The sequence below is a fragment of the Podarcis erhardii genome (assembly GCF_964252035.2).
Source record: "Podarcis erhardii genome assembly, chromosome: 3".
Classification (NCBI taxonomy): domain Eukaryota; kingdom Metazoa; phylum Chordata; class Lepidosauria; order Squamata; family Lacertidae; genus Podarcis; species Podarcis erhardii.
Window position 1 is genome coordinate 69,781,034 of NC_138507.1, and position 23,788 is coordinate 69,804,821.

Below are 23,788 nucleotides of genomic sequence, written 5' to 3' on the forward strand. Positions count from 1 at the left end.
GTAGGAGCAAAACATCTTGGAACAGTGCTCATTTTATTGACTCATTAGAGCAGGAGTATTCAATCTAGGGTCTGCAGGACCCAAGTGAGTTGCAAATCTGGCCCACAGGGCCATTTGAAAACCCGCTGAGAGTCCGCTTTTCCTTAGCGCAGTAGGGGGTGGCAAGCAACCCCAACACGGCTTTTCAGCAGCGTGGACAGTCCCCGCACCGTGCTGAGGTAGACTCTGACGTGGCCTTTCATTCGTTGAGCCGCCGCTGACACACAGCTAGATATACAGTCCATTTGTAAAACAGTGGTTAAAACAGCATTAAAATATATTGTCAACAGGCATGTATTCTGCATAGTCAGTGAGATTTTAGAAACCATGTGGAAAAATAACATTCTGAGAATGTTTTTGTGTCTGGAAAAGACTTGGAACATGTTGCAATTACATTTTGCTGAAGAGTTTATTTCCACTCAACAGTGCTAGTAATTGTTTCCCAGAGTGGCATCCCTATTTGTTTCTAAAGCACCCAGGCAGGTTTCCTGACAGTAATCCAACCAGTTTTATGTGCTAAGAATGAATTCCTCACTACAACATGTTTGTATATTCATAATTGTTTAAATAACATCTGTGCCTTGCACAAGGCTCACATAGTCAATCATCCAGGCAATAAATGTGGACAATATATGGTCTACATAAAAATTAGGCAGAATTTATCATCTTTCCCATGCTACATTATAAAAGATGTAGTTAATTTGGACTCGTACTTTTCATAGAATCATAGAATTGTAGAGTTGGAAATGAGCACCATGGTCATCTAGTCCAACCCTCTGCAATGCAGGAATGTTTTGCCCACCGTGGAGCTTGAACCCACAAGCCTGAGATTAAGAGTCTCATGCTCTACCAAGAAATTAGTTTTTGGTTTTGTAGTGAACAAATACTTTCTGAACAAAAGTTAATTCTAACAATATTTCATTTTTGAAATGTGCAAAACTAGGGCAAGTTCTGAAAGTACATATTTAATGAACTTAGTAGAGAAGGAAATTGGGGAGCTCAAGGCAAATGGAAAGCATGCACGAATTACTGGTTTACACTACTAATACAAGCAAAAAGTCCAAAACAAGGGAAGTGGAGTAAGGACAGCTTTCTACTATCACCTGATCTACTGAATTCTTTCATAGCATGATACCGGCAGAATGACAGTCTTCTTGTTAATACTTTATACAACACGACAGCATTATCAGCATGTGTTTCTGCAGTCAAAATTTGACTAGCTAGCAACACTGTCCACCACTGTGTTCCACAACCCATTAGCTTCCAAGGTTTCAAACAGCTTATGACAAGGACACTGCTGCAACTTACTTTTATCATGCATAAGGCACTTCAGTACAGTGGTACCTCGGTTTAAGTACTTAATTCGTTCCGGAGGTCTGTACTTTACCTGAAACGGTTCTTAACCTGAAGCACCACTTTAGCTAATGGGGCCTCCTGCCACTGCGCCGCCGGAGCACGATTTCTGTTCTTATCCTGAAGCAAAGTTCTTAACCTGAAGCACTATTTCTGGGTTAGCGGAGTCTGTAACCTGAAGCGTATGTAACCTGAGGTACCACTGTGATATGAAGATGAACTGCCCTGTTTTTCCTGACAGTAGAACACCCTAAGCATTTTAGTCTACACTTAATAAAGAAGCAGTCAGGAATCTCTGACTTCTGGGCCTGGTCAGTTTCTTGGTAAGTGATTTGTGCTGCAGCTAGCCTTCAAAGCTGCTCAGTGAGCCCTTTTTAATTTGTCATCTGACATAAAAATGATTCAGCTGATTGATAAATAGGTGCCCACCGATCAAAGTTGGCCTACAGGGTTGGAGGAAACCTGCCAGTTGGATCAAGTTCCCATCCCTGACTAAAGCATGGAAATGAGCATGAATAGCACAGCCGTCTATTAAATAGTGTATGCCACAACTGAACGCATTGTTGGGGCTCATGTCTAAGAAACACACCCTTATCAGGACCAGATGCTGTGGAGTCCAGCAGATGGAGAATGGGTATAATAAGATGGCCAGAATAAGATCTAATTTTCAGCTTCTGATTCACAGCAGCTTCTTAGGGTGCTGTCAGTCCCTAATAAACATTGTTGCATTTGACAAAACCAGAAAACTGATAGTATATCTTATGAAGATTCAGTAAGTGGCTTTAATTTAATTTTTTAAAAACCAACTTATTCTTGTGTTTTTAACTGAGCAGGAACAACACAGAATGCACGATTCTTGTAAGCCACATTGGGGACCAATTTTGATTGAAACCAAACCTGTAATTAAGCCTAAGCACATGTAACTGAAGCAACTGCATATTGCATTCCCATTTGCCTCCACCTCCCTTTCCCTCCCCTTTGTTGTTTTTCCTGTGTCCAGTCTTAGATTGTATGCTCTGTGGGGCAGGATATAAGTATTTTTTATAATAAAATACAAAGCCCTGGAGTTATTGTTCCACTTCTTTGTTTGTGTGAAGTAATTAGTTCCATAGGGAGAAAAGAGACCTTGTTGACTCCTGTTCCCTACTCATGGTACATAAATGAGTGGAGAGCTGTAGATTTTGTTGATTCCTGATGTCAGCAGTATTTTTTTCTGAACAATGCAAATAAATATTCATACAAAAACTAAAATTGACGTGCTATCTTCGCATACTGACGCATTGCTAGTTTAAATAGGGATAGGACAGGGGATCAAATAGTTAATCCATTGCTGTATAGAAGGTGACAACTTCTCCGTATGGTGCTTGAAGCACCATGCATGACATTAAATTCCAAATACCAGAGATGTAATTCAATAACAACAAAAATCGCATATTTGAAATAATATGAGGTTTCCAGGACTAAATTATATCTTCAACCACAAAGCAAAAACTTTCCTTTTTAACCAGGCCTTTGTAATTACCAAAACTTCACCCCATAAAGGTTTACAACTGGACAACTAGCTATACATCATGTGGATAAGGGGCCTTATTTCTGCCCCACATTGCTCATCCTTGGGGATGGAGAACAATTTATGGTAGAGCTGTCATGCATCCATTAAGTACAAATTATTAGAGGTCTTTTTTTATGAGATCAATCCTCAGACTTAAGTGAGGGCATTTTGATATATAAGAGTGCTGTGAGCTACTAATTAGGTTGAATGTGGTATTCAAACTTCTGTTCTGGTCCTTGTGAAGGTGCTTTAAAAGGCTGGGTGGACTATGTAGACTTGAGATTGTTGATTGGTGGTGGAGAGATTCCTAAATTTCCTCAGAAAATTAAGCAATAATCAGGTTTGGTACTTGAGACCTGATTGTGTCTACAATTTAGATTTTTACTGATAGCAGATTTTACATAAATTTTTGGAGTTCCAAGTTTTTCAAAGTGCTAACCGTAACAAGTGATGTGTCACCAATTCCTCTCTGCTATTATGTCATTTCTTTTGAACTCTGGTTTCCTACAAATGTTTGCTATGAACCTTTAACTATACACAGAAGTGTTGTCACTGATATAGTTTTTGCACATCTACAGGCTCGGGTTATGTATGACTTTGCTGCTGAACCTGGAAACAATGAGCTGACAGTTAATGAAGGAGAAATCATCACAGTTACCAATCCGGTAAGATGCAGTCAGTGGAAATCAAAGTACCATACATAAACCTACTTCCTGGAATTTTGGTATAGAAACATTAAGTATTTACCATATTATTGAACCTGAAACCTACAGATACATAATTTGCACATTTCCCTTCTGTCTTGGTAGATTTGCCATTATCCTCCAAGTTAATAGATACATTACTTACTTACTTAAAAGGAAGCCATAAAAAGAGTTGGTCACTGTTAGCATTTTTCTAAGGGGGCGGGACTGGAATTCTATAGACTTATTAGTTACAATTAGTTCTTTGAACTGTGCCTCAAAGTTGCAAATATATCTTGGGCAAACATACATATGATATAGTGATACTGGAGCTATAATTTAAATGTAGCCTTACTTGGAAGGAAGTCCCATTGAATTTTGGACTTGCTTCTGCTTAAGCATAAAAATTCATAATTAATTTTTAAAAAAACTATGGAAAATTTAATAGTTCAATAGGTATATCTGCTTCCATCAAATCTGCCAGCTAAAATTGCTGGCAAGTTGAATAGATCCAACTTGAACTGCTCAAGCCTAAACACTGTCTTGCGGGGTTTACTCCAAAATGAACATGAGTAGGACTGCAGTTGTATGTAGTTGCGTCTGGTTTTCATAGAGCCAATATGATGTCGTATGTTGGACTCAAATTCCGATTTTCATCCAGCTATGAAATAGACTGCTTAGCCTTCGCTGTCTCACAACTTGACCTAGCGCCTATGGTGGCTGTGATAATAAGACTGCAATGCTATCCCCTGACTGGCAGTGGTGGGACTTGATGGTGTGCTGCATCAAGAGTCCCACCATTCATGCCAGCCAGGACAGAAGATGGGGGTGCAGGAAACAATGCCCTTTTGCTGTGTCGGCTCCTAGGCTGTCATGTTGAAGAAGCCTGGATCAGCAGCAGAGCCCCTCAGTATGCAGCAAATCCTGTGCCAGCACAGCCCCACTGCTGAAATGCTGAGTTTTTTGGGGGGGTGGAGAGGTCATCAACTGCAGTTTTTGGAGATGCCAGTGGCAGTAGCTTCTGAGTGGAGGGTTACTTGTGCTGCATTAAAAACTTTCCAGCACATTGTATCAGGGGTTTAGCTTGCTCTGTCAATTGGGAGACCCCCATTGTGCTTTGGAGGAAGCTTGGAACAAAGAATACTAAGAAAACATGAATATGCTAAAAAGACGTTTGGAATGTATTTCTTTAAAATAACTAAACTTACAATTTATTGTCTTCATAATTTTAACTACTTAACACATTTGTTTTTATTTGTTGTAGGATGTAGGTGGAGGCTGGCTGGAAGGCAAAAACAGCAAAGGAGAACGAGGACTTGTTCCCACAGATTATGTTGAAGTAAGTTACAAAATGATATTCATCGGTGAGATAAAATGAAATTACTACATATTCTATAGATAACCATTTTTTTAAAACTGGAAACATACACTCTTGTAAGTCAGTAAGTGAGATACAGTATCACACCATTGTTTCTGTGTTTGTACATATAAGAGGCCTATAGTACACTAAAAACCAAATTGCAGTCTGCTTGGGGCTGCAATCCTAACTCCACTTACCTGGGAGCAAGTTCCATTGAATTAGGGTTGTTCTCACTTACAAGGAGCAGCTTGTTCTTACTTAAATGGAAGATGGAATGAAACAGGGCTTGTTCCTGTCTTGTATGTTCAATGCATGCACATAGAGTGATACAGTAAGGCAGTGGTTCTCAAACGTTTTTCATAGCGACCATTTGAAAATTTCTGAGCATCTTTGTGAATCATTTAATGGTTTTTCTGCCTCTTGTAGCAGTCACAATGTGCTGTGCTAGATGCTGTATTATTTTTAATTGTATTTTTATTGCTTCTTTAATTTCTTACATATTGGATTTTATTGTATTACAGTTTGAATTCTGTATTATAGTATAATAGAATACAATATAAGCAATAAAAGAAGCAATAAAAATACAATTAAAATCAATATGAGTATTTAGGGTGATGGGTGTCCTGTCTCCTGTCTTCAGCCATAAACACACTAAGCCATCTGAATGAGTCTCACAGAGAACTTAAGTCCATTGATACCAATGAGTGTGTTCAGAGTGTGCCTTTTCTTTAATATAAAGTTGACATTTTATTTTAGAAATGTATTTTCAGCAGCATTCTGTTTTTCAGATTCTACCTGAAGGTACCAAAGATGGAGTTTCAGTAGCTGACCAAGCCTTTTTTGATGGTCTCTCTACTGCACAGGCTAATTTGCAAGCAGCAAAAACCAATAGCCAGGTAGGTCTTGTTTCTTTAAAAAACCCTTTATTTAGAGCATGTTTTTCTTGAGCACCAGAAGCATGACAGACTGTATTGAACCAAAGAAGCTTGTTGAAGCCCCTTGTTACTCTAACCTGCATGGAAAAGACAACTTCAGGTGTTCTTTAATCCTTTGAAAATTAACTCCTCATTTATTGACATAGTTGTAAGGGAAATGAATGGAAATGTTCTGCTAACATTACATTGGATCTCTTCTGGGTCAGACCAAAGCTCTGTTTTCTGTGACCAACCAGATTTATTTTAGGAAGCCATAAACAGCCAAAGGTTCTCCTTTTTTTTATTTGCACTCTAGGTACTGGCATTCTCTGGGCATAGAGATTCCAGTTAGTTATCATGGTGGTTGATAAACCTATTCTCCATTAACATCTCTCATCTCTCTTTGTGGTGCGCAATTCTTTATTGTTCACTTGTATTAATTTTGCCACAGCTTTTGTTCCTCCTTTGTTCTTGTTTTTCCTTCTTTAAAATAAGACTTCCTTCTTCTCCATGAGGGATAGCTCAGTCAGTAAAGAATGAGACTCTTAATCTCAGGGTTGTGAGTTTGAGCCCCATATTGGGTGAAAGATTCTGGCATTGCAAGGGGTTGGACTAGATGATCTTCATGGTGCTTTCCAATACTACAATTCTATGAATCTGTATAGCTTCCTTTGCTTGTTAACTATGCTGGTATCCTCTTGGACTTGTCTTTACCTTTCCTATTATGTGCGGTATACATTGTATCAGAACTAGTCTTAACAACTGTCTATAACCACTGAGTCATTCAACCGTTCACATAAATATGCGTTGAATTTGATAGCTCTTTGTCAGCTGTTAGCAGTTGAACATCTTGCACCAGATCTTAAGCACCCCTGTATGAAGATTGATCCCAGGTTCTCTCTTATCCCCGCTTGGATCCTGTGTGTCCTGTGTACCACATCAGCCAGCCAGCATCCTTTATTGCCCATGTTGGCAGGAAAGAGGAAACAAAATACAGTTTCTTGACCTGTTAGTTCCTGTGTGAGTTATTTCTGAAATCCATTTCCTTATTGGCCTTTCTGTTGGTCAGTTCTCTGTCTCCTCCACTTGTTCTTCCTTTCTATTGTAATGTATCAGCCGATTGCTGAGTTTGCTCTCTTCCTGTTTCTTCCCTGCCTCCAGGTACCTAACCTCTTTTCATTCAGCCTGCATATCTTGGCCAAGTAGCTCCATTTGTCGCTAGATCCATTGTCGCTGTCACTGCCTGAAACTCTGAATATTACATGTTACCCGTTTGGTTCTCCTAAACACGAGTCCTCTTCTCCCATTAGAGCCTATACATCCCTTGTATGTGTGAGGCTGAAATGGAGCTCCACTGGCTAGCCATGCCACCAACCACCACAGCAGGCCCATTGCAGATTTTTAAATATCTGGAAAGAGCAATATGTATAAATACAGTGGTGCCTCGCAAGACGAAAAGAATCCGTTCCGTGAGTCTCTTCGTCTAGCGGTTTTTTCGTCTTGCGAAGCAAGCCCATTAGCGGCTTAGCGGATTAGCGCTATTAGCGGCTTAGCTGTTTAGCGGATTAGCGCTACTAGCGGCTTAGCGGATAAGCGGCTTAGCGGCTTAGAAAAAGGGGAGGGAGGGGAAAAAAGTCGAAAAAACTCGCAAGACATTTTCGTCTTGCGAAGCAAGCCCGTAGGGAAATTCATCTTGCGAAGCACCTCCAAAACGGAAAACCCTTTCGTCTAGCGGGTTTTTCGTCTTGCGAGGCATTCGTCTTGCGGGGCACCACTGTAGCTGCTGACATATAGGCCCCTCTTCCTAGATGTCATTGCTGAATATGTGGACATCAAGGGAGCAGGCGTCAATTAAGGTGGGGCTAGCTCATTTGGTTTACATGCACATGTTAGGGGGACCTTTTTCAGTTCAAGGGCTGAATTTACAGTACTTCTGGGCAACCTTCGAAGGGCTGAATGCCAGTGTGGGCAGGGCAAATGGCCAAAGTAGGTGGAGCTATGAATGTACATTTACTAGTTTCTATACACATTCACACACATCTCTCTAGCCTCCATCCAGACAAGCTTGGGGGCACTATCAGAGCTCAGTGACACATTCCAGCCACACAAAAAGCAGAGGCAGTGAGGTGTGTGGCCTGGAGAGAGTTCCAAGTGCCAGATGCAGAGGTCTGGTGCACCACACCTGAATGTACTATGACCATGTAGGCCCAAATGCATAAAGGTGCTTTGAAATGTTTCAGTGTCTCATATCAGCCGAGTTAAAGTTTTGGTTGGTTATTTCAAATACATATGCAATTCCTTGCCTCTCCAGCTCTTGGACTTAAGTCTCTCATTTCTCACCTATTTCCGTTTTCTTCTTCGCTAATGGCTTCTTCTCTTGCTTTTTCCTCTCCCCTCCCCCCCCACCTTGTTCTTTGTTAGATTTTGAAGGAACTGCTCAAGTCTGTGGCACAATATGTTTTAGCTGTTTCTGCATCCCAAAGCCCCTAATATGTCTGCCTGCATACTCTGGTTCCTCTGGACCCTTCATTCTTGCTCATCCCAACTGTGAGTTCTTAAGTCTCTACCGTGCTGCTTTTTGAGTCTCCCAACTTCTGCTTCCCTCAGCTTTTGCTGTGCTTGTCCATCTTGCCCCTCGTTAGGGCCTGAGCAGCTCAGTTAGTGGGAACCAGAGACCATGAGGCTCAGAAAGCTCAGCCTATAGCAGTAGATTCCTTTGCAGCTCTGATACTAGAGCAGTTCAACCAGTTATTATGAAAGGCCTCATGACAACCCCCATAACTGTATTGTAATAGAGACTTGGATCTGGATACAAATATCTTTCAACATGCCTAAATCTTTGTAGTAGTCCATAGGTCAGAGGCAGGTAGTGGTGGTCAAAGGTCTTGTAACACGAAAACAAACTTTTGAGTTGGTGGCAGGGTAGTTCACTCATTAATAACTGAAAAATTAAAATGTACTAAAATTCTAAAATAAGCTTTTTAATTTCAGTGCAAGGATTTTTTAACAAATATGAACACTGCTGTTGTTCAGAAAGGCAAACTTGTTTGCACAGCTTTGCAGTGTAAATTGATAAGCCTGTTTGCTTAGCTATTTAAAACGGTGAAGACTGAAAACCAGTGCTTTTTTCCTTAAAAAAAATGTTTAGGAGTATTCTCATTTTCCTATTTGTTTTGAAATACTGCCTCTCAATGAGGCCAAACTTAGATTCACAAAATGTTTAGGGGTATGCGTACCCCCAGAAAAAAGCACTGCTGAAAACTATAGTGAGTAATACTTCAGTAAAGTAATACAAAGCAATCAATCACTTGATAGCCTTTATAAAATTAAAATTTTAAACAAGTTGACCTAACAGAATGGCAGATGAAATGTAAATAACAGCCAGTATAGTCGTATAGGTAGAGGACTGAATTTGGACTTTGGACCCAGCCACAAGGTTGCTTCACTACTCCCTGCTAGAAAGGAAGTTAGGTTGGCTGGGAGACAAATAGCAAAATAAATTGTAAACCAAAGAATTTTTCAGAGATGGTGAAGAGGAGGTACTTTTATTAGACACAAAGGCAAGGAGTACTTTTGGACACTGCCAAGAATCTGAAGAGCTTTTTAATGTATGCCTGGTGAAGTTATTGGCTCTTTCTCTAAACTTTAGATTCTCATACCCTATCACAAACTACCCTCAGTTTCAAAAAGGATATGGCATGTATGATTGCTATTCAAGGCACATAAATTAACTCCTGTAGGCACATTAAAGTTATTGAACCTAGCTTAAAATTAAAATTACATAGCTTTTTGGATTCCAAACTTTGTATTTTTGTTCTTGTTGTAATATAATTTTGAAGCAAGAAAACAAGCAAATCTTTTCCTTGGACTACTGTGGCTGCTCACAAAAAATCTTGATACACGAAAAAGCAACCAACTCATCTAGTTTTCCTTTTAAGACTCAAATTGTACTGCATTCTCAGAAGTGTTGGGAACCCCAAACCCAGGCTGACAATGGAATCTAAGCAGTGAACCAGAATGAGTTAGTCTATGAAACTTCTTCCTTGAGAGAAGTGGGAGCTGGCCAAAGCGAAGAAACTCCACAAGTAAGCAATCTCAGGAGATCCAGAAGAATCAAAAGGTCTAGAGTATCAAAGGTTGCTGACAAGGTGCAGCTTCAGATGAAGTCTGTAAGCCAGTCAGTATTGTTGGGATATAGTTTTCCAACAAGTATAGGGCAGCCATTATGCCCTTAAATCTCTGCTCATTATTTACTTTCTCTCACGTGAACACATTCCATTGACTTTGCAACTTTATCTTTTAAAGGAAGAGGTATACCACTGCCAGTATTACTTTTGCTACACTTAATAAGTTGCAGTGGCGTAGCATGGGGGGTGCAGGGGGGGCCAGCCGCACCGGGTGCAACATTTTGGGGGGGCGCTCGCACTCGCAGCTCTCTGCCCCTACCTGGCTCACTCACTCTCTCTCACTGCAGTGCTGGCTGTGCGAATCCGATCCGAGCTGCCGGGTCGCCGCCCACTGTGGAGGGGGAGGGTGCCAGGTGTGCGTTGCGGTGCGGAGCGGAGAGAGAGCGAGGGAGGGACTATCTGGGGGAGGGACAGTGCAGCGGCCGCCCAGCACAGCGCTGAGCGCGGGAGAGAACCACACCCGACCAGCCCAGGCAGCAGCAAGAAGAAGCTGGCAGCGGTGGCAGGTTAGGGGTTAGGGGCGCAAATTACTTGCCTCGCCCTGGGTGCTGACAACCCACGCTACGCCGCTGATAAGTTGAATCCTGCATGCAGTTTTCACAGACAGCTTCTTCCATTCATGAAATGAACTGTGATCAAATGCAACAGTTTCTCCTTTAACTATACCTTTCGCTTCCTGCAGCAGGAGTGTCACAGGATCTAATTCAGTGTGTCCTGTACCAGTTCAAAAATGCTTATTTCAGACTCCTGAGCAAAATATTCAACTGATCACAAGGCAGATCTTATTTAATCATCTCCAAAATATCTTAAATTGGAAAATGTCTGTTAAATGTGAAAAGTCAGATTTCATTTGCAACACATCTAAAATACTTCATTTCCACTGCTAATTGATGTGGAGTTAAATGAAAATAGTAAACAAAGTGGTAGTGATTTTCTTTGATATAGAAGTAGGAGCTATGACCCTTTTAGGACGGTGTTTTGCTTATGTTGTGTTCAGAATTGGCATGTCTTAACATTTTTCCCAGTTAGGCTTTAAGTTTTCTTCCATATAATTATTTGAATTTCAAAAGAAATCATTCCTGTTTTTTGTTTCATCTCTGATTTGTAAAAAATAAAACTTTAATACTAAAACCACTGCAGAAGTAAGAAAATAGAAGCCTTGTCCAAATGTAAGGGATACTACATAATAATTAGTATGCTAAACAAGAATGCTAAAAATCTAAATACCAACAATAATAAAAAATTGTTAAATACACTTGGAGCAGGAGACCAGCTAGAGAGGTGGTTGGACCTATGGATGATAAGGATGTCAAAGGCGTGCTAGAAAAGGAAAAGGAGGAATGGGTTAATTTCATCAATCTTCAGAGCAGCATATATAGAGCACAGGAAGGGAGACAAAGGAACTGAGGCAAATAGGCAAGAGACAAAGTCCTAGGCCTTATTGACAAAATAAAAACTTACAAATCACTGTGTCTGTGTGGCATCCATCTGAGAGGCCTTAAAGAACTCATATGGGAAATAGCTGATCTTCTAGCAAAAATATGTACCTGTAACTTGTTCCCAAGATCAACCTACATATCTGTTGACTACAAAGCAGTCAATGTGATATCATTTTGTATAAAAGGGATCCAGGGGAGGATTCTGGAAATTACAGATTAGTTAGCTTAATGTCTGTTCTGGGACAACTGCTACATATATCAAAGAACAAGACTTGCTGAAGCATAAGCAGCATGGCTTCTGCAAGGGTAAATCCTGTGTCACTATGTATTGGAGTTCTTGGAAAGTATCTACAGGCATATAGATAAAGCTGATATTCTGTATTTGGACTTTCAAAAAGCTTTCAATCTCACCAAAGAGTCCTGAATAAGGTTAGCAGTCATGGAGTAAGACGAAAGTTCCTCCTATGGATCAGTGATTGGTTTAGGAGACAGAAGCAAAGAGTAATAAATGGACAGTTCTCTCTGTAAAGGGATGTAGAAAGTGGAGTTCCTGAAAGACCAGTGTTAACATTCTATAGCCATCTAAATGTGTCCAGGGAGGCTTGGGTGTTACTGGTTTGTTTTGCTCCACCTAATTGATCATGAAATGTGGCACACACACACCATTTGAATGGCAGTGCCGTCAACTTGGGGGGGCAGCCCCCTCAAATATTTTAGGGGGGGGCAAGGGACCTTGGCCCCTAGGAGTTGGCTCCTATGCTGCTTGGTAATAAGCATGATAGGTTGCAGACTCCGCTAACCCAGAAATAGTACCTCGGGTTAAGAACTTTACTTCAGGATGAGAACAGAAATCGTGCTTCGGCAGCGTGGCAGCAGCAGGAGGCCCCATTAGCTAAAGTGGTGCTTCTGGTTAAGAACAGTTTCAGGTTAAGAATGGACCTCCGGAACGAATTAAGTACTTAACCTGAGGTACCACTGTAATTGACTTTAGTATTGGTTGATGGCTTCATACATTATGTTTAAATTGTTTTTAGTACTCATATGCTAGCTTTGTGCTAGCAGAAGCCAGCACTTGGATTTATGCTCCCCTCAATCCACTCTGGAGGATCAGGAAATCCCCAGAACGGCTCATGAGGGGAAATTGTTTGTCTCGCAAGCAGAAATGCTTGTACTGATGGGGCATTCAGGAGAGATGTTGAATTCCTCCCAGAATGTAAATTATTCCCTTCCTTCCGATAATACTACTTTAGAGGAGATTTGCTTTGGACATGAAGGAGAGCAACAAGAGCAACAACAATTTTTTTATTTGTGCCCTGTCCATCTGACTGGATACACTACTATCATTTCTAAATTAAACATGGTAGAACAATATACAGTGGCTATATAATTGTATAATTCCAAAGTCTTAGAAAATACTTTTGTTTCAGGAAAACCAGTAAGAATTAATGAGGCAAGACATAGTCTAGCCAAGTTACTCAGCAAATTACTTAGCGTTGTGAGCTAAGCCTAGAACTTGGGCATAGTAATTCTTGTATCATTTATATTTTTCCAGTAACACTTTCAAGAAAATACTCTAGTATGTGTTTTGATTGTTATAAATGTGTGTGAACAAAGGCTCCCTTCATATGTTAACCACACATGTTGGTTTCACAGTTTAAGGTTTTCTTAATGCTTCTGATGTGATGAATGCCATAAAAACACAACAATATATAAATGCTTCCATTTGAGGAATAAGAACACTGAATGACTTCATTGATGCCAATACAGTGGCAACAAATGCTTTAAGACCGGGTGTTCATGAATGGCATTGTGACACTTAGTATGAAGGCTCTGTAGATGAAGTTCATTAGTAAGCAGATCAGGAAGTATTTGTTGTATGATTATTTCATGATGTGGGAGACATTGCCTGGCTTTTGGAAGTTATCTCTCATGGTTGCATGGTTTTACTTAAGTTTTGTTGTTGTTTGCCTTTGTGCTTGATGTAACATCTAGGATCTGAACACAATAGTGTAGTTTGAATAGGCTATGAGAGAAAAATCCTGCAATCTTTAGAGAAGAGTTTTTATTTAGATGCATGCTGCTTCTCATTATTGTGTGGCAGTTGTGTGGCTTGCCTGCATTTCAGCAGTTCACCTTGCCTGCAAGAATCTTTCTATGCTGCAGAGCTGAAAACTACATCAGGCTTTCATACTTCTGCCTTTCCCCCTTTACTGAGTGCTTCTTATTTTTAAGGTGGATTCTCAGGCATCTGCCACTCATACTTCTATTTTGGAATTTTTTACTCAATCTCCACCTTCAACTCCTTCTACAAGAAAGGTAATTCTTAAAAAGTTACTAAAAGGGTATACCCTTAAAAAGTATACTAAAAGTATACCCATACAACTTGATCTCTTTCTCACTTTTTTATTTTAAAAAAATCTCATCTGCAAGTCTGAAGTTTAATAACACTGCTAGAAGATGTTACACGCTACCTGCATAAAGTAGAATTTACAGAAATGTCTAAATTTAGTCACTGGTAAGCTGCTGGTATTCTTGTGAAGATACACAGAACTAATGACAGGCTTTCTTCTCAACTCCTAAGGCAGTGGCTAAATCATTTTCAAAACTTTGCTACATCTGTAAGCAAAATAAGACTTTGAAAAAGAACTTGTGAAAAACAGAAAGGGGCATCTCCAGAGAGTAGGCTGGTTGGTATGGGAGTAGGCAGTCTCTTTGGTATCCTGGACTTGAGCTGCTTAGGGCGTTAAAGACAATTACCAAAACTTTTGAGTTGTCCCTCAAATCAAATTGACAACCAGGGCAATGAAACAGTGTATCTTAGATGATTATGATTATTATAAAATGATGTTTGGGCTTGTATATCAAAGTGGACATATTTGTGGCTATAATGGCTTCTTTTGTTACCTAAACATGTGTTTGTGTTCAAAGTCTGGGTAGAACCACTGTTAGCCTACTAACAGGTTCTGTTTTTGCTGATTTTAAACTCCATTGAAAAGAATAACACTTGCTTCCAACTAGGATCAGACTGTTGGCGTTTAATGAGCTGCTGTTTTTTTATGCCATAGTGTTATCTAAAAGCATAAAAATGTGCCTTTTATATTTTAACTGTTTAGAATTGCTTTTTGACTTTTATTTGTAGATTTAAATAAGGGAGTGCAACTACTGTTTACTCAGGAGTAGACCCTTTGAAAATGATGGGCTTACTAACTTAGTCATATTAATTGCAGTGGGTCTGTTTTGAGTAAACTGTAGTTGAATAGCACCCTATATGTGCACCTGTGTGGAAAATAATGGAATACATGCTTTTGCCTTCCAACAATTTTCCCTATTTTACTTTAAAAGGGAATTTATTGGTAACATTTGTGACTAAAATTTTACTTTTTCTGTGCTATTTTTCAAAAAACATATATATCCCACCTTTTTTTTATTTTTAAACTTAGGCTACCAGCAATGCAAACGACCCCTGGTCAAGCTGGGACAACACAACAGGTGGTGATGGCTGGGCAGCAAAACCTGAAAATAGGCAAAAAAACAGTGCTTCAAACAACTGGGATGCAGCAGCATTTGGTCATCCACAGGCTTATCAAGGTCCAGGTCAGCTGGGTGTTTCCGTAACCATTGCTGATGATTGGGGTCGGGTAGGACTCCAGATAAACGTAATCCAGAAAGTAAATAATGATATTTGATTTCAGAATTCTGCTAAAACTACATGGTAAACTTACTCAGAGACCATCAGCTGATTATTGTTGTGTATAATAATAATAATAATAATAATAATAATAATATGCCATTTTGATTAGATGTTTGTGTGGGTGTGTTGATTGGGACTTCTTACGATATACCCTTATCGCCAGAATTCTCCAGAATGCTGTTTAGTCTTGACAGCTATCTGAATGTTGCATTAGGATACTGTAGAACTAAAAGATGCCAGTTAATTAGATGCACTGTTGTTTGCGTTAAGTGTGGTTTGGATATTATGTATGCAACTAGTATTGTCTCTTCTTTAGCGGCTGCTGATGACGATGACTGGGATGATGATTGGGATGACCCAAAATCAACGGCGGCACCCTATCTTGGATATAAAGAGGCAGAGCCTTCAGACCCAGCAGGGCTTCAGCGTGGCAATAGCCGTGGAGCTGCTATGAAGCTACCACTTAACAAGTAAGAACTGCAGCACTGAATAGGGTAGGGGTAGGGCAAATAGAAATTTAAAGAGGAATTTAAAATGGAATAGTTGACTGTGTTCACAAGTTGTAGTGCATTTTCCATGTAAAGTTTATGAATAATAAACTTGTTTCAGTGGGAAAGGGTAACAAAATCAGTATTCAGCTAAAGAAAATAGTAAAAAACAAAAACAAAACCTATTTATAAGTCCCAAACAAAACTTATTTCCTCAAATAAAATATGCCCTTCAATTGAGCTTTCTCATCTCTTTTGTGTGGACATGTTGGACCAAAATGTTGGTGCCCCTTTGCTGGTTTTGAACAGCTGGAATGATTTGACAATATAGTTTATTAGTTTTCACATTTTCTGCAGCAAGTGGATTTTAGTTAAGTCTTAACAGGATAGTTCTTGCTTACAGCCAGAGATATTAATCCTTTGCACTCCCTTGCCCCACGGGGCTTTTGTATGCACCTCCACCCCCACTCTTCAGCAGCCTCCTTCTGCCCAGTTGTCCGGCTCTGCAATGAGATATACATTCTGGATATTCTGTTTGTCTGTCTGTCACTTTTAAAACAGAAAGTTAGTAATACAGTCAAGAGTGAGGGGGTGATTGGGAAGTGAGGAGATGAAATTCCTGCTAAGGACTGGGCCTTTTCATGCACTTGAAATGTTTCTGGATTCTGAACTGAGGAAGAATGTAACTGTCAGTTTATCAAATGACAGAAGAGAATTCAAGAGGCCTCTTATATGGTGTTATAGTGACAGTTGGTACTAACAGTTCCTCTGCACCGTTTGTTCTGATTGGCTGAATTCAGCCACTCAGCAATGACTTAATTGTAGGTGCATATTTATATACTCCTAATGCAGTTGTTGCCCGGTCTGTAACTAACTAGATCATTTCAGCACCATTGTTTTGGTAACAAACGTATTTACCTTCTTGGATACACCAAATGTCTATAAAATATGGCAAGCAGTTCTGAATCTGCCAGAGAGCCTATGAAAGAAGGATTCAATCACTTAATTTCTCTGATCAGATTTCCTGGATTTGCAAAACCTGGAGTGGAGCAGTATCTCTTGTCAAAGCAGCTAGCAAAACCCAAAGAGAAAATTCCTATAATTGTAAGTTTAAAATATTGTGTTGTGTGTTGTATTCATATCTATCTTTGGCAACTGCATGTGGCATTAGTGTGTAAACATATACATACTCACTTTTAGCCAAAACAGTATGTACTTAGGAAAGTGCTTCTTGAATGAAAAGCCTGTCTGGCCTTGAACATGCTGAGTATGTTGCATACTTCCATGGGAACTGTGAAACCTCAAGGGCACTCTTCCAGAAATTAAGCACGTACGGTATTTTTCGCTCTATAGGACGCACCCGACCATAGGACGCACCTTGTTTTAGAGGGGGAGAACAAGAAAAAAAAACCTCCCCCTCTCTGCGCAGAGCCCCTTCAGCGAAGCGGCAGGAGAAACGGAGCCCCTTCCATTTCTCCTCCCGCTTAGCTGAAGGGGTGCTGCGCCTTAGCTGAAGGGGCACCTACCCTTCAACGAAAGGAACCCAAAGCCTCCGAAGGGGTACCTACCCTCCTACGAAAGGAACCCGAAGAGCTCCCGCTGCGCTCAGGAGGCTTCAGGCGGCTATCTTTGAAGCCTGGAGAGCGAGAGGGATTGGTTGAGCTTGTAGGGCAGCGGCTGAAGAAGGAGCAAAAAGGGTTTTCTCCTGTGTGTGTTTCTTGTGGCTGATTAGCTGCTCTCCCTGTGCAAAGGTCAGAGGGGGCAGGGTTTCTGTTGAGGTAGGTGATTAGCTGTGGGAGGAGCTTATCAGAGCTTGTAGGGCAGCGGCGCGCGCAATTTGATCTATCTTTAGATTTAGGGGAGCTAGTCTCAAACATTTGTTGGGGGAGACCTAGGGGTTTTTTTGGGGGGGAGTTACTTGTCCTGTCTGCACGCTTCTTATGATGAAGGACCACTGTAGCCAGCCCCAACGACACGTTCTCAAGATGGAGAGTGAGGGAACAGCTGCAGTCACCTGCGGTTCCTGCACAATGTTTGCCATCTTGCCAAAGGTTGCAGGCAGTTTTACCTGCAGCAATTGCATGTTGATTGCCCTCTTAAAAGACAAAGTCCAGCAACTGGAGGAACGTGTGGCTACGCTCCAAAGAATTAGAGAGCTGGAGCTCTTCTTGGAAGCAACAGAGCACACCATCTCCACCAAGGAGACGACAGGGGACTCCCCTGAGAAGGAGGCTAGTTCACCAACACAGGAGCCAGATATATGGAGAAACGTGACTCAAAGAAGTAGGAGGCCCAGGGTTCGCTCTGATTGTTTAGAAATACACAATCGCTTTGAGGTCCTCTCCCCTAGAATGGAAGACGAAGAACAGACTCCATTTGAGGATCTCTCCCTCGTTACAGTCGATCAGGTATATGAACACGAGCAGCAAAGTCAGTCCTCAGGGAATGTGCAGGCGACCTTGGAACGGACAGATCACGGAAGAACCCCGACCAAACCTAAGAGGAGGCGTGTAGTGGTGATAGGGGATTCCCTACTGAGGGGAACAGAAGCAGTGATCTGTGGGCCTGACAAGATGTCTCGGGAAGTGTGCTGTCTCCCCGGGGCTAAGATCCAAGATGTAACTGAACGACTGCAAGGAATCATAAAACCCACTGACAAATACCCCTTCCTCTTGGTTCATGTGGGTACCAATGACACTGCAAACAATAGCCTCCAGAAGATCAAAAGAGACTATGAGGCTCTGGGCAGGAAATTGAAGCAATTAAATGCACAAATTGTCATCTCATCTGTCCTCCCAGTTGAACGACGTGGCCCATGGAGAGAGAGAAAAATAGTGGAAGTGAACAGCTGGCTTCGCAAATGGTGTAAACAGGAACGGTTTGGATTCTTAGATCACGGACTGCAGTTTCTTGAAGATGGACTTCTGGCAAGAGATGGGCTGCACCTCACAACGGTTGTGAGGAATGTTTTTGCCAAAAATCTCAGAAACCTCATCAGGAGGGCTTTAAACTGACTAATGTGGGGGAGGAAGACAGTGCTCCTGAAGGTAGGAGTCTATCAATTGATGAAGATGATCATCCAAATGTCATAGACCAAATGGAGCAAACAGCACGCAGACCTAGTGGTGGGAGGAAAAAATCCTTAAATAAGAGACACAGGGGAATGATTAATGGACTTCAATGTCTGTACACTAATGCGCAAAGCATGGGTAATAAACAAGATGAGCTTGAGCTCTTGGTACAACAAACTAAATATGACATAATAGGCATCACTGAAACCTGGTGGGATAAGTCCCACGACTGGAATGTAATAATGGGGGGTTACAATCTATTTCAGAGAAACAGACCAGACAAGAAAGGAGGAGGAGTGGCGTTATATGTCAGGGATGTGTATACCTGTGAAGAGATCCAAGATTTAGAACCTCAAAGCCAAAGTGAGAGCATTTGGGTCAAAATTAAGGGAGAGATGAATAACAGGGACCTCATTGTGGGAGTTTACTATAGATCCCCAAGCCAAACGGAGGACATAGATGATGCCTTCCTGGAACAGATGGCCAAGCATGCAAAAGGAAGGGAGATAGTAGTAATGGGAGACTTCAATTACCCGGATATTTGCTGGATGTCAAACTCAGCCAAGAGCATAAGGTCAAACAGATTCCTCACTGGCCTTGCAGACAACTTCGTTGTCCAGAAAGTGGGAGAAGCAACAAGAGGAACAGCCATTTTAGATCTGGTCCTAACCAATGTTGATGACCTGGTTAGTGGGGTAGAAGTAGAAGGATCATTAGGCGCGAGTGATCATGCTCTTCTGAAGTTTACTATACAGCGGAAAGGAGCAACCAAGCATACTAGGACTCAATTTCTTGACTTTAAGAAAGCCGACTTCATAAAACTTAGGGAAGTGCTGGGTGAAATCCCATGGACAGTAATATTAAAAGGAAAGGGAGTTCATGATGGCTGGGAGTTTGTTAAGAGGGAGATAGTAAAAGCACAACTTCAGGCAATACCAATGAGACGGAAACATGGAAGGTGCCTAAAGAAGCCAGGGTGGCTATCTAAAGAACTTTTAACTGAGTTAAGATTAAAAAAGGATGTGTACAAAAAATGGAAAAGGGGGGAAACCACCAAAGAGGAATTCAAACAAATAGCCAGCACGTGTAGACCCAAAGTCAGAAAAGCTAAAGCACAGAATTAACTCAGGCTTGCTAGAGAGGTTAAAAGCAACAAAAAAGGCTTTTATGGGTATGTTCGTAGCAAAAGGAAGAACAAAGAAACAGTGGGGTCACTCAGAAGAGAAGATGGTGAAATGCAAACAGGGGACACAGAAAGGGCTGAACTCCTCAATGCCTTCTTTGCCTCAGTCTTCTCCGATAAAGAAAACAATGCCCGACCTGAAGAATTTGGAGCAAATGATTCAGCAGAGGAAACACAGCCCAGAATAACTAAGGAGATAGTACAAGAATACTTGGCTAGTTTAGATGTATTCAAGTCTCCAGGGCCAGATGAACTGCATCCAAGAGTATTAAAAGAACTGGCAGATGTGATCTCAGAACCACTGGCAGTCATCTTTGAGAATTCCTGGAGAACAGGCGAAGTCCCGGCAGACTGGAGGAGGGCAAATGTTGTCCCTATTTTCAAAAAGGGGAAAAGAGAGGACCCAAATAATTACCGCCCAGTCAGTCTGACATCAATACCAGGGAAGATTCTGGAGCAGATCATTAAGCAAACAGTCTGTGAGCACCTAGAAAGGAATGCTGTGATCACCAATAGTCAGCATGGATTTCTGAAAAATAAGTCATGTCAGACTAACCTGATTTCATTTTTTGACAGAATTACAAGCCTGGTAGATGAAGGGAACGCAGTGGATGTAGCCTACCTTGATTTCAGCAAGGCATTTGACAAGGTGCCCCATGATATTCTTGTAAAGAAGCTGGCTGACTGACCGAACCCAAAGGGTGCTCATCAATGGTTCCTCTTCATCCTGGAGAAGAGTGACTAGTGGGGTGCCACAGGGTTCTGTCTTGGGCCCGGTCTTATTCAACATCTTTATCAGCGACTTGGATGATGGACTCAAGGGCATCCTGATCAAATTTGCAGATGACACCAAACTGGGAGGGGTGGCTAACACCCCAGAGGACAGGATCACACTTCAAAATGACCTTGACAGATTAGAGAACTGGGCCAAAACAAACAAGATGAATTTTAATAGGGAGAAATGTAAAGTATTGCACTTGGGCAAAAAAAATGAGAGGCACAAATACAAGATGGGTGACACCTGGCTTGAGAGCAGTACATGTGAAAAGGATCTAGGAGTCTTGGTTGACCACAAACTTGACATGAGCCAACAGTGTGACGCGGCAGCTAAAAAAGCCAATGCAATTCTGGGCTGCATCAATAGGAGTATTGCATCTAGATCAAGGGAAGTAATAGTGCCACTGTATTCTGCTCTGGTCAGACCTCACCTAGAGTACTGTGTCCAGTTCTGGGCACCACAGTTCAAGAAGGACACTGACAAACTGGAACGTGTCCAGAGGAGGGCAACCAAAATGGTCAAAGGCCTGGAAACGATGCCTTATGAAGAACGGCTAAGGGAGCTGGGCATGTTTAGCCTGGAGAAGAGGAGGTTAAGGGGTGATATGATTGCCATGTCCAAATATATAAAAGGATGTCACATAGAGGAGGGAGAAAGGTTGTTTTCTGCTGCTCCAGAGAAGCGGACACGGAGCAATGGTTCCAAACTACAAGAAAGAAGATTCCACCTAAACATTAGGAAGAACTTCCTGACAGTAAGAGCTGTTCGACAGTGGAATTTGCTGCCAAGGAGTGTGGTGGAGTCTCCTTCTTTGGAGGTCTTTAAGCAGAGGCTTGACAACCATATGTCAGGAGTGCTCTGATGGTGTTTCCTGCTTGGCAGGGGGTTGGACTCGATGGCCCTTGTGGTCTCTTCCAACTCTATGATTCTATGGTGCGCACCAACCCCTCTCGCTCTCCAGGCTTCAGAAGGCATCCTGAAGCCTCCAGAAGCCTCCCAAAGCTTGTGGGGCTGGCGGTGGGGAAAGCCGGACTTCCCTCACCGCCAGCTCCAAGGAGCAGGTCGGGGCTGGCAAGGGAAGCCCGGGTCCCCACCCCCCAGCCCCAGGGACCTCATATTCGCTCCATAAGACGCACAGACATTTCCCCTTAGATTTTAAGAGGGAAAAGTGTGTCTTATGGAGTGAAAAATACAGGGACCAGGATTCACAGGGAACAGGATTCAAGTCTTTGTTCATCACCCTACAGCACAATAACACCACTATAACTTTTTGAGCAATTTTCTTCCCAGGCAGCTATTTGTGCTGAGTAGTTGAAATGCTATACTATCATTGAGAGATCCTAAAATGCTGTTTGCAAAAGGGGGTTTCGGCACCTGCTTCAAACTGGCATCCAGGTGTAAAGTTCTGTGTGGCCCATTTCTGTGTTATGCGTGATAATGCAGCCTGCTAAGCCTCTGGATTGCTTATTGTAGTATTTACTTTCAGGTATGGAATGGATGCGTCATTGGCTCCACATGTAGGTTTAGTGTGCATTAAATGCAATTGCATATTTTAGATTTGTGTAGCATGCTTGGAGTTAATAAATACTTTTGTTGTTCTGTAGATTGGAGATTATGGGCCAATGTGGGTGTATCCTACCTCTACATTTGACTGTGTTGTGGCTGATCCAAAAAAAGGTTCCAAAATGTATGGTTTGAAGAGCTACATCGAATATCAACTTACATGTACAGTAAGTGCGTACCAGAGAAGTTTCTTTAGATGACATCTCAAAATGTCCCAATTCTTTTGATCGTTTATCTGTGATTTACATCATACAGTTAAATAACCCTGACTTATACAGACATAGTAGTAAATATATTTTGGAAGTCATAACCAAGAGTGTTTTGTCTGCCTATCTTGCAGAACACTAATCGAGCTGTCAACCACAGATACAAGCACTTCGACTGGTTATATGAACGTCTCTTGATTAAGTTTGGATCAGCCATTCCAATTCCATCTCTTCCAGACAAGCAAGTGACAGGTAACCTTCTCCAAATTGATGGTTCTTGAAATAGGAAGTTTTGTCGCTCTATTATTAGCTTTGTTGTTTTTCTGAAAGATGATATTAATGCAAGAGGGTCACTCTGAAAATGAGGACTTCTCAGCTTAAAACTATCCCCTTAAATTTCATAAGAACAGTGGAGGAATAAAAATGAAGAGCAGCAACAAAGTGGTTGAGAACAGACTATGCTGTTGCTGGTTTGTTTAAGAGCCTGCACTAGTCTTTCTTTAATCTGCCTCCTAATGCTACACTTCCTGAAAAAAGTAGATAGATTTGAGGCTTTGTCTTTCCATTCATTATGTGCTTGACTGGGCTATTCTGAAACCAACAGAGTGTTGGAATGTGGTCCAGTTTTTATAAAATATAAGATTAAAGTAATTCAGCATGTAATGTCCAAGGATTATGCTGTGGAAATCATAGCCCTTCTTGCAGTGGGGCAACTAAGCTTACCACTTCTGTTCTGATTAATTGGCATTTCTTTCCATTTGACTCTCTGTACTCCTGAAGTATGATCTTTTAAACAGATATCTTAAAGTCAGCCAGTAAAAAAGAATCTGATGTGCAGCCTGCTCTATAGCTCTGTGTAATGCTGGAAATGCAAGCAGCATACTGCGTGAGAAGTAAATTGAGCATTGATGTGTGTACTACGATGCATGCCAAGGAAGTGGAAAACTAAGAAAGTGATTTACTTTTTCCTTAGCTAGAGCTTCAAGCTTAGAATTCCAGCAGTTTTTTCTGAAGTGCCCACATGAGCTTGAAAGAAAGCCATAGCAGACTAGCACATTGGGAATCACTGATTAAGATTTCGAGAATTTTTTCTCCATTATTTTGAGTATTGTAAGATTGAAAAAAACTTCTATTTTCCAATCAGTGTTTATTCCCCTCTAACCTTGTTAAATGGTAATATAGAAAAATTGTATGCTTCTTGCTATTTTCTTTGGTAAATGCACTATTTTTTGTTGTTGTTGTTGTTTTGAAAGTATTAATGCACTGTTAATGTTGGCAATT

At 41.2% G+C, this 23,788-nt stretch overlaps 1 protein-coding gene across 3 annotated transcripts in view; it reads left to right on the top strand.

Moving 5' to 3' along the window:
• The window catches only part of SNX9 (sorting nexin 9), a 46,237-nt gene that overhangs the window by 11,107 nt on the left and 11,342 nt on the right, over positions 1-23,788 (top strand). For 2 of the 3 annotated variants that reach the window (XM_081856285.1, XM_081856284.1), the window contains exons 2-10: positions 3,523-3,609; positions 4,892-4,966; positions 5,776-5,883; positions 13,760-13,843; positions 14,968-15,121; positions 15,535-15,688; positions 16,726-16,810; positions 22,343-22,468; positions 22,642-22,759. In XM_081856285.1, the coding sequence (XP_081712411.1) occupies positions 3,532-3,609; positions 4,892-4,966; positions 5,776-5,883; positions 13,760-13,843; positions 14,968-15,121; positions 15,535-15,688; positions 16,726-16,810; positions 22,343-22,468; positions 22,642-22,759 (982 nt within the window). In that variant the 5' untranslated portion in view covers positions 3,523-3,531. The remainder of the gene's footprint in view (positions 1-3,522; positions 3,610-4,891; positions 4,967-5,775; positions 5,884-13,759; positions 13,844-14,967; positions 15,122-15,534; positions 15,689-16,725; positions 16,811-22,342; positions 22,469-22,641; positions 22,760-23,788) is intronic. The other variant, XM_081856286.1, reaches the window with a different exon arrangement.